General features: G+C 41.0%; 2 protein-coding genes across 2 annotated transcripts in view; one reads left to right on the top strand and one right to left on the bottom strand.

The window, feature by feature from the left end:
• Positions 1-366: 366 nt before the first annotated feature.
• NOPCHAP1 (NOP protein chaperone 1) lies at positions 367-4,068 on the top strand. Its single transcript, XM_056846570.1, has 4 exons — positions 367-436; positions 1,766-1,852; positions 2,961-3,097; positions 3,778-4,068. The coding sequence occupies exons 1-4, from the start codon at positions 367-369 to the stop codon at positions 3,949-3,951; spliced, it is 468 nt and encodes a 155-aa protein (XP_056702548.1). The 3' UTR covers positions 3,952-4,068.
• A 1,989-nt stretch (positions 4,069-6,057) lies between these two features.
• The window catches only part of ALDH1L2 (aldehyde dehydrogenase 1 family member L2), a 31,856-nt gene continuing 20,366 nt past the window's right edge, over positions 6,058-17,547 (bottom strand). The window contains exons 14-23 of the mRNA XM_056847547.1: positions 16,473-16,543; positions 16,236-16,341; positions 13,838-13,925; positions 13,599-13,692; positions 12,713-12,812; positions 10,463-10,561; positions 8,423-8,588; positions 7,257-7,362; positions 6,769-6,968; positions 6,058-6,113 (exon numbers count right to left, since the gene is read on the bottom strand). Of these exons, the coding sequence (XP_056703525.1) occupies positions 6,058-6,113; positions 6,769-6,968; positions 7,257-7,362; positions 8,423-8,588; positions 10,463-10,561; positions 12,713-12,812; positions 13,599-13,692; positions 13,838-13,925; positions 16,236-16,341; positions 16,473-16,543 (1,086 nt within the window). The remainder of the gene's footprint in view (positions 6,114-6,768; positions 6,969-7,256; positions 7,363-8,422; positions 8,589-10,462; positions 10,562-12,712; positions 12,813-13,598; positions 13,693-13,837; positions 13,926-16,235; positions 16,342-16,472; positions 16,544-17,547) is intronic.

A 17,547-nucleotide genomic window follows, 5' to 3' on the forward strand; every position in this document is an offset into this window, starting at 1 on the left:
TGGAGGTTTTCAGGACAGGAAGCCAAGCCTTATTTATTTTATTTTATTTGTTTTTTATCTTATATTTTGGAAATGTACATCCAGGTTTTTTTTCCTTTTAAATTTTTTTTTTGGGGGGGGGGGCAAGATTGTGGGGCCCTAAGCTATAGCTTGTTTAGCTTATACTTAAATCCGGCCCTGCATCCAGCCTGGAAGCCCAAGAACGAGTCCTCTCCGGGTTGCACCAGTCATCCTGACCTCCACGCTGTAGGTGGCGCCGTTGCTCTTGCGAGGCCGCTCTGCGCTTCGCACTACTCCCTGTCTCGTTTGAGTTCCGGTTTCCCCTGGGGAAGGCGCGTGCGGGGAGAGGAGCTTGGCAAGAGGCGGATGGCGCTGAACGCAGGCGGCGCGTGCCGGGCTGTGTCCCGGGAGCTGCTCTCCGTGGAAGGCGGCGGAGGTAACCGACCCTGCCTGGGTGGGGGAAAGGGAACCCCCTCTCGTTTGCCTGGCGGCTTGCTTTAAAACTAGTTTGCACGCGCGTGTCCTGGGTTTAGCGGAGAAGGGAGTCGGTGGGATGCAGTGCAAAAGCAACAGTGGCACAAGAACTTGGGTGAAGACCTGCTGAGACATCACACAGGAATGAGCAGACTTTTGAGTTACAGCAGAGCTTTTTTTTTAGGCTGGAAGTTGAAGCCTACTTTGTATGTATCCTACTTTGTGAAGACAGATGGATTCACATTCTAGCTGTATCTGAAGAAGTGAGCTGTGGCTCACGAAAGCTCATACATACCCTACCAGAAAATATTTTTGTTAGTCTTTAAACAAGACTGTTTTTTTCCCCCCATCGTGCTCAAGCAATATCGTTTTTGCTCTCTCCCCTTATTATTTTTGCATAATATTTAGCCTGATTAAGAGCTTTGATTAACTCCAAAGCTTGCTCGCTGCTTCATGAATGTCCAGTTAGTGCTCATAAATGCACTGTGCTGTTCCCCCTCCCTTATGAACTGCTGTGCAGTTTTTGTTCAGAAACAGTACTTGCATTTTCCTGTGAGGGCTGATATTGGTGTTGTGGGAAAGCATGTTTTCTAAATAAGCCTTCACAAATGTATGATATAGGAATCAAACTGCCCTAGCTTTGTAGCAGTACTCTCACTATGTGCATTACGCTGGTGGCCCTGGTGTGATGCCTGTGAATGTCTCAGAACATCTCCTTTCCCAAACATTTTCTTTCCCAAAACATCTGTTCCTTAAAGCAAACAGACAATCCTAGCTTTCCTCCACTTCAGAAGGCATTATCTTTATATGGAAATGGCTGCCTCCACCACAGGAGAATGCTTGGGTCAGAACCTTTTAAAAATTTTATTGAGACTTTCCAGTGTTTAGTGGTTTGAACCAGCCTTCATGGCTGTGATTAGTCTCACCACCTTTGGGTGACCATTTTGTTATTGCACCAACTAACTGTTCTCAGAATTCCAAAAGTGCCTGCAGTTTGAACAGGGTTAGAAATCCTGCACTACACTATAGATGTGGTTCACTTCACATGTTTACAGACTGGGCACATTGTTCTGTAAGGTTAGGCTGATGTGTGTATTTTCTTGCATGTTAGTGTTTCACCACAGGTTCCTGCACTGCAGGCATTGTTGAACATGTATAAGTGCATTTCACACAGCATGGTGTGCATGGCAGTTAGGTTCACTGTATCTGCTAATTGTAATGAATGAAGAGCCTCTGCGAAAGAAAAATAGGATTTTAAAAATCAGAATAATGTGCGGCTTTTCGTTTGCAGGTATTCATGAGACGCTACTACTGGATTCAAAGCAAAAGAATAAGAAGGCCATGAAGTCACACACAGTCTGGGTACCAAGGAGCAGCAGTAAGTATTTCTTTTCCTGAAAGAGGATGTACATGTATTTCACAAACTGAAAAAGAATTGTATAGGATCATTTCTGATCAAGAATTACTGCTCCAGAGTTCAGCAGAATCTGAAACCATCAAATATTAAGGCAACCAAAAACAAAACAGAAATTCCATCCTCAAAATTCCTCATGACTTTTAAATTTTAAAAACACGTGAATAGTTTTGGGAACTTCACATTGGAGAGGAAACCCTTAATATTAGTTTTGCACAACCTTTCCAGAAGTGCCAAATTGATTTGACTGTGTTAAATGCAAAGTAGGATACATACAAGCAGTAGACTATTCAAATTAATTTTCCAGCTCTTGGGACACTTCAAAATAAACATTCGCTTTTGTGATAAGGATACTTGCTTAATAGTTGTGGGTGTTTTGTTTTTTATTTTAGTGTGATCAGCAATTTAATGTTATGTTCTTAGAAATATTATTTTGGAACTTGTAATGCTCTGAGCAAATCTAGAAAAAGCAGGTGGGATTTGAATGTAAATTTATGAGTGCTCCTTGTTTCTCTAACTGATAAGGCTCTAAAGTGAGAAGCAGAGACTTTTGAAACTCTTGACATCGGAAAATAAGGCCTAAGACTTTTTATTTAGTATGTTTTTATTCTGCCCTTTCTCCAAGGAGCTCAGAGTGGCATGTGTGGTTCTCCCATATTCCTTTTACCCTCCCAACACCCCTGTGATGTAGGTTAGGCTGAAAAATAAGCAAATGGCCCAGGTCATCCAGCAAACTTCCTGACAGCATGGAGATTTGACCTGGGTCTCTCAAACCCTACACAAGAGTTTTATGAAAATCTGCAGTTTGAAAGATTGTAGTGAAGGAAGAAACTTAACTAGTAGATCACTAATATTTATTGTAAGCAATTTTTTTAAATCATCCCCTCTGTCTATGTAGTGAACTGCTTCCCCTCTCCCTATGTTTTTTTCTGGTCTGTCAGGGGTGTGGACCCATCTCTGTTCAAATGTGGTGCTGGTTAAATTGAGTTCTTGGTTGGCATATAAATATAGATTTAAATGAATGTGGGTTTTTTGGTATTCCGATCTCCATAAGGACTTTTTCATGTATTAGTATTGGATAGGGTACAGAGCTTTCTACCACATATGGCCAACGCAAATGATGACCTAAGAAGAGAAATGGAAAATGTTCCTGTTGAAGACTTCAATATTGAACATGTAGATGCTTCGACTGAAAACGTTATTGAAATGGTAAGAATATTGTTTATGGTTCAGCTTCATGCATCTGACCCATTTTTACCTTGTGCAAAATAAGCAGTTATCTCTTTCCCTTCCTCCTTAGCAATATCTATTTTGAAAACTATAGATTTGTGTGAGCTTTGTTATCTGGAGGAGCTATGCCACTTACTATCAGTAAAGTATCTTGCTTGTCTGAGCCTAACATATCTGATTAAGAGCAGAGGATGAGTCATACCAGATCAGACCAAAGTGAATCTCTTCCTGTTAAATCCTAAGCAAAGTTTAACCCTTCTAAGTCTATTGAAGTCTAGCATTGGCCACCAAAACACTTCTGAGAAACTTTCTCATGTATGAGGGCATCAGCATCTTCTCTCGTTTGATCCCTTCATATAGCAGAACATGGAGGTTCTATTAAACTACCATGGCTTTTGATTTCTTCTATGGGTTTGTCCAGATTTTTCCCGCAAAGCCCAGATGTATTCTTGGGCATTACCTCATCTTACAGCATAGTGAATTGCATAGCAACATCATAAGAATAGTTTGAGACTGACAATTGAGATCTGTTTCAGATCCAACACTATTGGGTTGCTCAATGAAGGCAGGATATACTCAGTTTTGTTCTAAGTTGTCTTATCTTTACATCTCAGCTTTACAATGAACATTTTTTGTGATTTCAATTGTTATCTTTGCAGAATGTGGCTTTGGTGGAACTGAGTGGTTCTAGTTCAGAGGAAGAGGATTCAGCCTCAGAAGATGACTCTGATGATAGCTCTGTCTGTGAAGAGGTCACTGTAGACAACCTTAAGCTTCCTAAACCCAAGGGAGAAGGCAAAATAGAAGTTTTGGACAGTAAATCTAATGAGTAGGTGTTTCATAACTATTTCAGATGTCCAGTTCTGTTGCATGCCATGCATGGTTACATCTGAGATAAGAGTCCTCTGGGCAAGCTGCTTTGTTTCCAAGTGTTTCTGGAAACTAGATTGCTGACTTCACCTCAGACTGGTGAGAAAAAAGAAAGATCTCTCTGCAAGTCCAAAGACAGGAGACTAATGAGGGCACCCTGTTTCGCCTTGGCCAGCATGGAGCAAACAAACAAACCAAAAAGATGTACGGCATTGGAAAAAATAAAGGAACTGCGTCTGTCAAATCACCTAAGGACTATCTTTAGGGCTATTTCTTATGAACAATTTCCTTCAATTCCACAGCAGAAGCTGTTGGAAATGATTTAGCTGTTGGCAATGATTTCATATGAGAACTATTCACTATCTGGATTGTTCCAGTTGTTTGGGGCCTGCATGGCAGCACTGGCCTCTGTCCTGGATGTAAAGCTGGTATTTAGGTGAAGGAGGCGGTGAACGGCTGTTGCATGTTACAGCCCACCATGGTACAGAAGCGATACCAGAAGCTCCCATGTAGTGTTGCAAGAGCTGGCCCAGAGTATGCTATAAGGAAGGGAAAAATTATGTTGGCTTCGTTGGCTTTTTGTTGTTATGGGTAAGGAATAGTACCTGGGATGAAGTCCCAGGTGAGTATGTTGGTTGACTTATTGAAAGTCTTGCAATCTGGGTGTTTTTTTGTTTTTTTTTTTTTTTTACACCATGGCCAGACTAGGGGGGAAACTTATGTAGGCTACATCTCATGTTTTTTAATCTGAAGTCCACAGGTAGTAGAAAGTTTGTGTATTATTTAACCTAACAGTCATATGATGCATCTGAAATTATATGTGTCTAGCGAATGTAGGATGATTTTGTTTGATAAAGTAACATTGTTTCTTGAAAGTGACGCTTTTTGCAACATGTCCTGTTTTTCCAGTATTAAATACTATAATTAGAACAAACTATACAATTTTGTGCTTAAAATGCTGACACTGAATTATTCTGAATGATTCTCTGGGGGTCTTTGTTGGGCAGTTCCATTTCTGTAGTGAAACTTTTTCCAAGTTGTCTGGATTTGAATAAAAATGACAACTTTTCAAGCAAAGACAAGGATGAATATTACAGAAACAGCAATAATCCTCCTTCCCCTAAATCTTCCTCAAATGAATGGAGAAGCTGCATTTCCTGCCATCTGTTTTTCAGAAAATGTATCCAGTAGAAGCAATGTAGAAGTATTCCAGCTGTCTCTTGTGGTTCTGGAAAGGTGGAGGAGCCAATATAATAGTACAAACCTTTTTTCCAAAAGAAAAGCAGAAGTGGGGTGGAGGTATGCACTGCAGAAATACTCTTTCAGGATTGTAAAGCACACTCCATTTAATGTAATTTGCATTCACAACTCTTGATTACATGTTCCTTATTGGCAATCAGATTATAAAATATTTGCTATAGCTTTTATATGCATAGTTTTAACACAGATGTCAAGCTCTGTATATCATAGTAAGTGCACTTCCTTGAATTTATTTACAATGTTTAGAGTCAAGTGGCTTTCTTTGCTGCTTAAAATATGCTGGATTTGTGTTTCAGAACTAAAGACGCTTAATGCTGGTGTAATGCACTGTTTTAGAAACTCAAGTCAAGAAAGCCATGTGTTGACTTTGGAGTAAACAAGCAGTCTAGCACTTTGCTTCTCACTTAGGGAGCTGGAGACTTTGGTGCACTGTTACATAGATTCGGATCCACCACTAGATGTTCAGTAACCTTGCAAATGAGATTTTAGTTAACTGTATTGGATAATGGAGCCAAGACAATAAATGAGGTTACAACTAAAGATATTTCACAGAAAAGTCTTTGACTTACCCAAGTCCCTACCAAATACCAGATTCCGCTAGTGGATCTAGGCAATACAGTGCTTTGCAACAAATGTTATAGCTGAAGAGAGAATGTCTGACTCTGGTTAGGAATGCAAGTATTCTTCCCTGGCTCAGTGGGATGAGGTTCTAGTTTTTGCAATGCCAGCAAACAGTTTTGTCTGTTTGCAGTTCTGCCATTCTGCCTTGTGCTTGAGGAAATATGTTAAAGTTGAATCTGTTCGTTGATTTAATATTCCACGGTTACCGCCTTTGTTCTGAGATACTCATGAAGTGCTTCTTCACCTGAAGTAAATTAGGAGTGTTAAATAGTTGTAGTATGCAAGAGTTCAGCTCCTGTGCTTGCAGAAAACAAAACAAAAACCAACCCCAATGCAAAAAACCAACAACTCAACCCTAACGTTTTTTAACTTTTTCCATTAAACGGACAAGTTGACTTCAAAATGTTACTGGTTTTGTAAGGGGAGAACCATTTTTATGTTATCCTCCTCCACTTTACTCCAAAGGTGGATTGTATTTCTCCACTATCCCCTTCATATTTTGTTATAATTGAGCTTATTGCTGCATGAACAGCATACACTACAACAGAGGCTTTCAAGCTTTCTACCTGCAGGGACCTCATTGTATCACAGAGCATTCTAGGATAAATTGTGCTCATTTCATGTAGGGTGTGGCCCACGCTATCAGCTGTGGGAACTGAATGCAAGACATCCACGCTCTTGTGGCGGGCTCTGCCGTTGAGGAAAAGAGTGTGGGGGGTCAAGCTGTCTTTCCTGCTACTTCTGTTCTGTGTTTGCAAAACTGCTGAGTTAGGATACAAATCAACCATGTAATGCTAAACTTCAAACTCAATTGAGGACAGTGGTCAACACCTAGCTTTAAAAATAAACAAATAAGCATTACTTTGCAATGTTTTGTGTTTTTATAAACGACTACTTACCCAAATCTTTTCCAAAGCCAGACTGTTTGAATCCACCAAATGGGGCTGCCACATCAGTTTTGTTATAGGTGTTAATAAAAACCGTTCCCGCTTCCAGTTTGTCGCTGACATACAGAGCTTTGCCTATGTCTTTGGTGAAGACCCCTGAAGCCAGGCCGTATTCTGTTCTGTTGGCTCGTTCTAGTACTCCATCAACATCCCTGCAGTGAGAGAGAATCACTTGTGCTAGGAGAGGGGTCAAAGATCCTAATTTACACCCTGACTCACCATTTCCGTTTTTGGCCTTTTCTTATCACTTGTCAGGGCTTGGTTGGCATCCATCTTTTGTCACTAATTTGGCTACACAGAAGAGTCCTGTGAATGTAGCATTGACCCAACTTCACAGTACACAACAGAAAACCAAAATTTACCTACTTTTCTCATCTGTGTTCATAATCCTTGCACCAACAGAATAATAGTACTGAACAGGTGACTGCAGCAGGACTTACCCATCTTTGAACTTGGAAATGACCATTACAGGGCCAAAAGATTCTTCCTTTGCAACATACATATGGTCTTCAACATCTGTCAGGATGGTAGGTTCCATGAAAAAACCTAGAGAAGGCAATGGCGATTCATGCAAATTGTGAAATCTCAGGGACGTCCTTGCTATATTGGTGATCCTGTGATATGTATTGCTTCCCCAAACTAATAAAGTCATTTGCAATACCAGGAGTTACCCTGTAAATAACTTACCTAGAGTTACACTTAGTTGATTAAATGGTTTAGATTAATAGACCTTTGATTTAAAAAGGTACTTTTTACTTGATTGAGGACCTTTTCTTTAGCCTGTATCTTTAAGTACCATTTTTATCCCCTCGAAGATTTGGATGTTAAAGCATTCGAACCCAGATGCTTTGGGTAGCTCACAAGCATGGAATTTGCTCATCCAGAGTAGACTGCTTCACAACATGGTAGTCCTCAGGTATCATATTTACCTTCTGCTGCTGTTCTAAGCATGATTGTGAGGAAGGGAATGACTTACTATGGTTTCTATCACAGAAGTCCTATGATACACTGTCATTAAATATAGAGCACCTTGGTAGATGTAAGTCTGCTTTTATATCTACAACAATAGGGATTTATGCATGAATAAGTATGCAGGCCAAGCTTTTTATCACAAGAATAAATAAAGTCTGGTTGATAATTACAGGGAAAAAATGTCCATTAAGTACTTGATTTGGTTCTCTTTAGCTTCCAGCATCCCTGAATACCCCCCCCCCCAAAGAAAACGTGGCAACATAGAGCATGTCTCCTAAATATCTAAGGATTTGTTCAATTTCTCCAAACATTCCAGCTATATAAACAATGTGAAGTACCTTTTTAGCTGCTGGATTGAAGAAATCTTGGTTCATAAAACTTATGCAATTGAATTAATTAATTATCTGCAAACATTTCCATAAGGATAAAGGGAGAAGAGTAGTTTCATTGGTATGCCTATGTATCACAACAGGCACGTTTGGGAAGAGCAATTCCTGGCCTCTTCTATGATGGCACCTGCCAGCAACTTTTTAAAGTACTTGTGTTAAAAAAAGACTTTCTACAACTGCTGCCCCGGAACGCATTATTAATCATTCAAAATCGATCCATTTAACTGCTTTAGGCCTCATTTTACCTGGTCTACATACTTGTCTTCCTCCGTGCACCAATGTCGCTCCTTCTTTCACTCCAATTTCACAGTATTCCAGAAGCTTTACTAAATGAGCCTTATGGTTCTGGGGACCGTGGTCTGTGGATCTGTCCAGTGGATCGCCGATTTTCATCTTTTGGGTTTCTTCCACCTACAGGTTATCCAGAGATTTGCGGGGGGGGGGGAGTCACATGGTTCAAGAAATGGCTATGATCTTCTGGAAGCATTGTCATAATCCTGTCTAAAGCAGTAGTCGAGGCTATGGTATTCAAAGTCAATTGGTGAATAAGGGCAGCTGTTCCTCTCTGTCACAGAACTCCCATAAGAGGGAGCTGAAACGCAAGGCTGCACTTGCATGTTAGTGGATTCTGCACCGTCACTGCACTGTAGCAGTAATGGACAATTGGATTTTCCCATGTGGACAGCCTGAGTCACATAGAGGCTGGGTAATAACGCTAGCCCAGCTGGGCCACCTGTATCTGTTGTACCCACTTGTCCCCTTGCACCAGAAGTAGATCACCGCTTCAGGAGGCCATACCAGAAATGGCTTGGGAAATACTTAGACAGATGTCTTGTAATGTCATTATGATTGAAACACAGCATTATAACTAGGTCCAAGAAAAAAATGGCTGGGTTTTTTTTTTTTTTTTGCGTTTTTTTTTAGTTTTATTTTTGCTTTTCACTGGCAGTCTGGATAGCTTGTATTAGGACATAACATCATTCCATATCAGGCTAGGCACCTTAGTGGTACAGCATATAGTAGCCAATGAACTGTGATCTAAGGGGTCCCAGGTGCAAATCTTGCCTCTGCCCCCTTGGCAAGGCAGAGAAAATTATGCCAGCTTACTTTTCAGGATTGTTGTAATGACTGCCAACAATTGTGTGGATAATGATGATGAAGATTGACTCTGCTTTTCTGAAGTGCAGAGGAGCCCTGTGCTGCAGAGTGGTAAGCTGCAGTACTGCAGTCAAAGCTCTGCTCACAACCTGAGTTCGATCCCAACAGAAGTCAGTTTCAGGTAGCCAGCTCAAGGTTGACTCAGCCTTCCATCCTTCCGAGGTTGGTAAAATGAGTACCCAGTTTGCTGGGGGGTAAAGTGTAGATTATTGAGGAAGGCAATGGCAAACAACCCCGTAAACAAAGTCTGTCTAGTAAATGTTGTGATGTGATGTAAACCCATGGGTCAGTAATGACCCGGTGCTTGCACAGGGGACTACCTTTATCTATCTGCCAGGAAGGGCAAGATGGATAGCTGCTGTAAAACGTGATCAGGATATCGAGATGTGTGGATGTGTGCCTGGGGTTGATTGGGGTTCACCTTCCCATGTGGGGCGAGTTCTTTAAATCTGGACTGAGCAAGAGGCTTCCCGCCAGCAAAGATGTGAAAGGTTAAAAGGTGGGAAACATCTGTTAGTCTTTGTTCAAATGCTGGGAGTGGGATTCCTCGAATGGAGCAGGTGGGAGTCAAGATGTGCATTTGTTCCACTGACATTCCGGCGGGGGGATGTCGGAGGGGAATCTTTTGTATTGCTAAGTTTAGCTTAGTGTTATATTTCTTGTAAGTTTCCTTAAAGCTGTAAACCAGTAGGAGTGATAGTTATTTTCCCTGTCGTCTGTTGTAGCTTAGTAACAATAAAAACAATAAAGTTTTCCTGTTTAAGAGAGCAGGCTGTGGTTCAAACACACATTAAGCACTCACTCATGCTCAAACACGCACAGGAGAAGGACGGAAGAAACTGGGAAACTCTGCCCTTTGTACTTTACTAGAGTTCCTCAGATCACTGGTAACATGGAAGGCTGGATCTTAACTTGGGGTGGTGGTGGCAAGAAGAGGAGCATGCTTTACAAACACACTATGTGCATGTAAGCACACATAGACCCAGGGCGGGTTTATGACACACTGAACTTTATGAAAATGTACCTTAGCCTAAGTTATCACAAAGCCAGAAACACCAATGCAAACACTTTTAAGTTCCCAGAATAAAACAGAATTATATTAAACCCTAACTGCATAAATCCCTTACCACTCTCCTAACAAATTCATCATGAATGGATTCTTCCACAAACAGTCTACCAGCCGCAATGCAGTTCTCTCCTTTGTTGAAGAAAACTGCCCCCATGCCCTGCATCAGAAGGAAAAAAAAAATCCCATGGGAGGGCTTTATTTATTTATTGCATTTGCCACACTCTTATCTTCTTATATATTAATACATTAACATACAACTTCTCCTGCAGTTATTAACAAACCTTTTGCCAAAGGAAAATCTGTACCTCTGGAACAAATTTTATGATGAGATTCTAGATGGAACAGAAGGTAAATGATACGAGGTGTTAGTGATTGGTAGCTGGCAGCCTCTAGCATGTTATATCTGGCTTGCCACTGCTTTCTGCCTTGGTTGCTTTCGATGTGATTAGGAGCCGGCAGACTCCTCTTCCACTAGGTCGGGGCCCCATTCCCTGTCTAGACCAGGCACCCAACAAGAAACCACACAAGCTACTTTCCCTAAAACAATGGGGGAAATGGAAGGAAAGTAAGGTTCCATGTAGGGATATGCATTTGGATATATCCAAACCAAACTAAGTATTTTCAGAATGGCAATGCTGTAATAAAATTTTACTTACTATCCAAACCAAATATATATCTGAAAAATACCAATAAGGTATTTTTTTTAATATACATTCAGGTCTCCAGATGGTATCCAGGATTTTTTGGGATAGGTAAATGGGTCTTGAAAAATCCTGGAAATGTTAGGGATTAACCAAGAGTATCAAGAGCTAGTGTTTGAAGCCTCCTAGGACTGGTTGTTCTTGGGGGAAGGGGTCTGTGTCTTCCCAGGCTTGGTATCGCCTTGCCAGGTTGATTTGTCTTAGATTATTCCCTTTTAAATTGTTGACTTTGCAAAGTTGCATTCTTTGCTCAAGTTGTTTTGTGTCGTGGTTGATTTTTGTGGTGGATTCTCATGTTTGATGTTGTAGACTCTCAGGTTGTACATTGGCTGAATTCTCTGATTTTAAGTTTGGCTTGGGTGATTCTTGGGGTGTACATTGGTGTGGATGCTAACATTTTACTTTCCCCATAGGAATCAGTGGAGGATGGATAGAGGCACCTTCTTCAGGGACCCAAGAAGTTAAATTAACTTGAAATTTGGAGGTTATTAAAAGGACAGGCACCAGCAACTCCACCGCAATTTTGGTGCCAGTAATTTTAAAAACAGCCCCTCTGGCCACCACAGGGAATAATGGGGTCAAAAAATACTGGAAGACCCCCCCCCCCCAAAAAAAAACCCTGGATCTGAATACCAAACCAGTATTTGAAACCCAGAAACACCTATATTTTTCAGCTCCCTGAGATCCAGATCTAAAAAATACATATAATTTTTGAGCAGCACTGCATATCCCTAGTTCCAAGTGCAATATTCTTCCTTGTTTGCTTGACATGGAAATGATGAATTGGCACATGTTCTGTATCATGAATGATCTGAAACATTAGGAACCAGAGAACCTAAACTGAGGGAAGAACTGTACCTATCACTCCTTCACTCCATTCAAGATCTGGTCTGCATGACTGTGGAGTTGCAGGTTTCCTCAATGGACCAAACAGCAGCCCCCACCCACGACTGTTTCAAGTCAGGACAGTGGCACTGGGAAGACTGAAACGACTTCTCCATGTGCACCACAGTCACAATCTGAATCAGGCACCACACACACATGGCAATTAAGGGGAACCTGCAACTCACATATTGCTGTTATGCAGAGTACACTCAACCTGTGTATTCTGTAATGTGTGAAGAGACTGCAAGAGTGAGCCAGATCTCAGTCCAAAAAGTATCACAAGACATCTGTAATGTTGGATCTACAGCATCCTTCTTAGAGAGGGCTATGGCTGTACTGTGGTGGCTTGTAGGTGATGTTAGACTACTACCTGAGACCCTGGAGAGCAGCTACCAGTTTGAGTTGACAATACTGATATTGCTGGACCAATCCATAATGATGGATTCAGTATAAGTCGTGTTCATGTGTACAGATGTTCATGGTTCTGTATTAATCTTGCATGGAGTACTGTGGGTGTTAAACACCTATGAAGTACAGGACAGCAAAGCCTTGCATGCTGTAAGAAGTGCATGTAGATAATGGGTGACACCTCCCAAGGGGTATCTGCGGCCCTCAGTAGCTTTGGAGGCACAAAAGAGCACTTTGACCTAAAGTCACAATGGTCTAAAGCACGTGTGTAATGCATAATTAGTATCATGTACTGTAACTAAAAGCAGACTTACCATCCTCACAGCTTTGTCAAGTTCACAGTCATTAAATATAATCAGTGGAGATTTTCCACCCAGTTCCAAGGAAACCTTCTTCAGGTTACTGACTGCACAACTAAAAGGAGTATCAACATCATGGTAAGCATGCAGACATTTAGCATCATTTCCCCCAACACTCAGTCGGGGAAACTATACTCTTCCAAACCTGAGTATATTTATCATTTATCTCCCCCAGAACAGGTCAAATTAGTAATACTATTTGCTATACATATTTTAATGGGCATGTTAAGCTTGCCTGGGCTCACAATTTCAATAGCATTGCCTCAGTCTCTGCAGCCCACATGTGGAGTAGAGAGGTTCGAGCGCTGGAGTAGGAACTTGGTTCAATTCCCCATAAGTGAGATGAAAGCTGACAAGATGACCTTGGGCCAGTCACTCTGAGTGTCTAACTTCCTTCACAGTGTTGTTGTAAGGATAAAAAAAGGGGAGGGGAGAACTATATGTGCCGCCCAGTCCTCCTCAAAGCCTAGATGGGGATATACACAAACACCCTTCCCCTCGAATTCATATATTCCTTCTCACGTCTGCAATAAGGGGGTAAAACCCATTAACTGAAATAGGCTGTTCCATGCTCATTGTGCTTTACTTGCTTACATTGCAGTGGTAGGCAAAGCCCTCGTATCAAGCTCCTGAGAGTGTTCAAATAATGTGCGTGTGCACTACAGGTATTACCATCAGTTCTGAGAGCACTTAGAGTAGAATCCCCCAACTGGTGGCTGGGGGAAGATTCTCATGCACAGCAAGTGCCATGCAGTTTGCAACATGGAAGGCTCTCTGGGTCAAGGATATGCCCCCAAAATATGAAAATGTAAAAACAATAAGAATCCAGGAAATACTTAACCTCTTCATGATCTGTTTCCCAATTGGCGTTGAACCAGTAAATCCAAGTTTACGAATATCTGGGTGTTCAGACAAGCGTTGTCCTGCTAAACCACCTGGATGAAATATGCAAAGTGAAACACTATGAATTTTCATATAGTTAGGGACTGCTTTGGTTATTTAACTGTGCCACACTCCACTCCACCCAAGCTATGCTTTCAACAGGAAATATGTATCTCCCATTTGCATCAATGTTTTTACCTGAGCCAGGTAGAATATTTATAACACCCTTGGGAAATCCTGCTTTGACAGAGAGCTCTGCAAACTTCAAGGCAGTCAGAGGAGTGACCTAAGTAAAAACGCACGTGATAACCAGGTTGATGGTCCAGTTCAGATGTATATGCATCGAAGTATTGAATAAATTACATTTTAATGTAGTTGAGTGGTAAACTGTAGTACTGCAGTCCAAGCTCTGCTCACGACCTGAGTTCAATCCCAACGGAAATTGGTTTTCAGGTAGCCGGCTCAAGGTTGACTCAGCCTTCCATCCTTCTGAGGTCAGTAAAATGAGTACCCAGCTTGCTGGGGGTAAAGGGAAGATGACTGGGGAAGGCACCAGCAAACCACTCTCAAACAAAGTCTGCCTAGGAAATGTCGGGATGTGACGTCACCCCATGGGTCAGGAATGACCCGGTGCTTGCACAGGGGACCTTTACCTTTAACAGATATCCGAAGGTTCCTTCCATTAGGTCTGCTGGTTTTTCTATTTGTATTTGATTTCTGCAAATTCCCCCTGCACCTATAGACCCCCAGCATGTACCCCATATTGTTCCTGGGAGTCCACTGGCCTCACAAGCAAGACTCAGAGAGAACAGCAGACTGCAATGGGAAGAGGAAGATCCATTATGCATTCACTTCCTGGGATGAAGTACTTACCATCCAGTGCACTGTAATAATATCAACATTTTTATCGCTAACATAGGACAATGTTCTATTGATACTGATACTAATGCCGCTACTGATATCACAAGTTATGTAGTGCTTTGAAATATTCTTTCTATCTTTTGAGCAGACTTCCCTATGATTCTTTAATATCTTTCCCTGTCCTTGTTTCTGTTTATCCCTTACTACTGAATATATCATTATGTTTCTTTTGTTTTTAAAGTTTAAACACTTAATTATTTTTGCTATTTAAAACAAACATTGAAAAAAAGCCCAGTTCCTTTATGAAAGAGTAGGAGCTTTCCTAGACCCAATCCACTCATCCTGGCTATGAATAATGTACCCCTGTGACATGAGATAGTTAAACATCTCTAGAGATACATTAATTTAAAAGGGAAGATTATTTTTTAAAGGTAGAAAAGTGGGGAGGAAGGGAGAGAGCTAATAAAACTAGAAAAAGATGGAGAGGAAATGGGATAAAGGCGGGGGAGTCTGGCCTGCCAAACTGTTGGAATGATCATTGCCTTGTCAAAATATTTCAGTAAATTTATTCCATATTGCAGTGAAAGTGTCCAGGATATGCATCTGTTATATATCAATTCCCCCTCAACGTGGAGATCTAATTTATGAGTGAACACTGATCTACTCAGAGTGTTGCATGTGACTACCAGTGGTGTTGCATAGTAATTCTCTTGACCAATAATACACAACTGATTTACCAGTGAATTCACTTTTAAGTGGACAGGGTCAGTAGAACTTTAAGTGTAAGGGTCTGTGACTCTAGATCCAAATGTGCCTCAGTATGGAACCAAATATGGCTCTATAAAGAAAGAAAATCAAACTTTTCGCTTGAGTTATATTGAAGGGGCAGGTGAGATGCTAGAATAACTGTTATACAAAGGGAATGGCAGGCAAGCATTTTTTTTTTTTGAGACAAAAGGGCTTCTTTGACATCCTTTACAGAAAGGTAAATGAGTGACATGAACAGCTACCAGTAAATCAAGCGCAAACTGTGCCCAGATTTATGGACATTGAAGAAAACGAATAGGAAGAAAGTAGATTCCTTTGAAATCTGGTGTTGGAGGAGAGTGTTACTGATACTGTGGGCTGCCAAAAAACAAACAGTGGGTTCTAGATCAAATCAAGCCTGAACTGACCCTAGAAGCTAAAATGACTAAACTGAGGCTATCGTATTTTGGTCACATTATGAGGAGACAAGAGTCACTGGAAAAGACAATCATGCAGCAGGGCAGCAGGAAAAGAGGAAGACCCAACAAGAGATTGATTGAATAAAGGAAGCCACAGCCCTCAATTTACAAAATCTGAGCAAGGCTGTTAAGGATAGGACGTTTTGGAGGACATTGATTCATAGGGTCACCATGAGTCAGAGGCAATTTGACAGCACTTAACACACACACGTGAAAATAATTGTGCAGGGTGCTTCTGTGTATTGTGAGACATCATGTTGCCACTTCCTAATACAGGACTCACAACAAGCAGTGTTAGGACTTAAGAAACCTTATGGGTTATTAACCAGCACCTCAATTATCAAGCAATATTAAGTTGTACATTTTCAGTTATGCAAAACGGCTTAATCATGGTTGATCTCTTGCTCTGAATTTTGATGTAGTTTGAGTCTTGAATCAGAAAAGATTGCTGGCCTCTGTTTTAGAGCAACGTCTCATTTAAAGTCATTATTGGCCCTTCTGAATGTTACCTGTGCTGGTTTCAGAACTAAGGTGTTGCCAGCAGCCAAACACGCTGCACTTTTCCACGCAAGCATCATCAGTGGGTAATTCCAAGGAATGACAATTGCACAGACACTGTAGTTGGGAAGACAAATACAAAATAATACAGGAACAAAAATTAGGTTTCAAAACATAGACCGAGGAGATTTGCGATTAGTAAAAGTTTAATGTAGTCCACTTTCATTAGCAAAAAGAAGTAATCTTACCCTAAAGGTTCTTTCTTGGTGAAAGTTAAATTATGATTTGGACGTGCATGGTTAATTGGGATGGTAGACCCCTAAACAAGAAACAATTCTTTTAAAAAAACAAAAACTACAGTGGCAATTAAACATGCATCAACATTATAAACATGTTTGAATAACCTCTGTTATTATAGAACGCTTCCTAAAAATACCCCAACAGGCAAATGCTGTTAAATGTACAGAAGTAGTGCTATACATTGAGTTTCCCCTTCACCACCATTAATCTCTCTTCATTGTGGTGTTTCCTTCACATACACCTGCACACACCTTAAATACTTAATCTAGCTTAAATATTTTCCTAACTGAACTAAGAGCTATTATGTATAACTACTCTATTATGTAAGTGTGTATAAGGCCTTTTGGATTACATTCTTGGAAATCAGTTTAGTTCCTATAATCTGCAAAAGTGGCACAGATTTTATGTGCATGTGGCTCCTTCCCAGTCTGGACCTCTATGCATTTGCCAATGTATGCGTGGACCTCCTGCTCACACAGACTTTGCTGTTCATTGTCTGTCCCTCACTTTGCAGCACAGATGCTTTCTCTGTTGAAGTGAAAGAGAAAATGCTGGCAAGCAGGGAGGCTGTGATTTGCCTGAAAATCCATCAGTTACTCATTTACCCACCCAAACGTTACTGGGCTTGGACAAAGATGTCTCGGTTGGCTTATTTCTTAAAGTTCAGAAGCTGGCTGTGAAATGTTACATTTATCGCTTTAAAAACCCCACTGAAATCATGGTATAATAGCTCAAGCTCTCTCTACAAAATGAAATGCAGAAATGGGAGCTCAGTTTGAAATGGAACAAGCACCTCTCACTTCCCTTGCTAAAAAGAGGTCCAGCTTCAAAAGAGGATATTCTGGGTCTTAATGGGTGGTCACCATGGCAAACGACTTGGGGTTTGTGGTGGGGACACAAAAGGAACACCAGCTGCTCATTCCTATCTCTGTTCTTCCAGTTATCTTGTGGCTGCTCAAGTTTACGCTCAGTATTTATTTATTTTATTGGACTTCTAGGCCGTCCTCCCCAGCAAACGCCAAG

The sequence above is a fragment of the Euleptes europaea genome, chromosome 3 (genome assembly GCF_029931775.1).
Source record: "Euleptes europaea isolate rEulEur1 chromosome 3, rEulEur1.hap1, whole genome shotgun sequence".
NCBI lineage: Eukaryota > Metazoa > Chordata > Lepidosauria > Squamata > Sphaerodactylidae > Euleptes > Euleptes europaea.

Bases quoted from the DNA above. Each gene is read 5' to 3' on its own strand.
- NOPCHAP1 (XM_056846570.1), top strand. From the start codon at position 367: ATGGCGCTGAACGCAGGCGGCGCGTGCCGGGCTGTGTCCCGGGAGCTG. The intron at 437-1,765 runs GTAACCGACCCT...TTTCGTTTGCAG, and splicing joins CTCCGTGGAAGGCGGCGGAG to GTATTCATGAGACGCTACTA. The intron at 1,853-2,960 runs GTAAGTATTTCT...TTCATGTATTAG, and splicing joins CTGGGTACCAAGGAGCAGCA to TATTGGATAGGGTACAGAGC.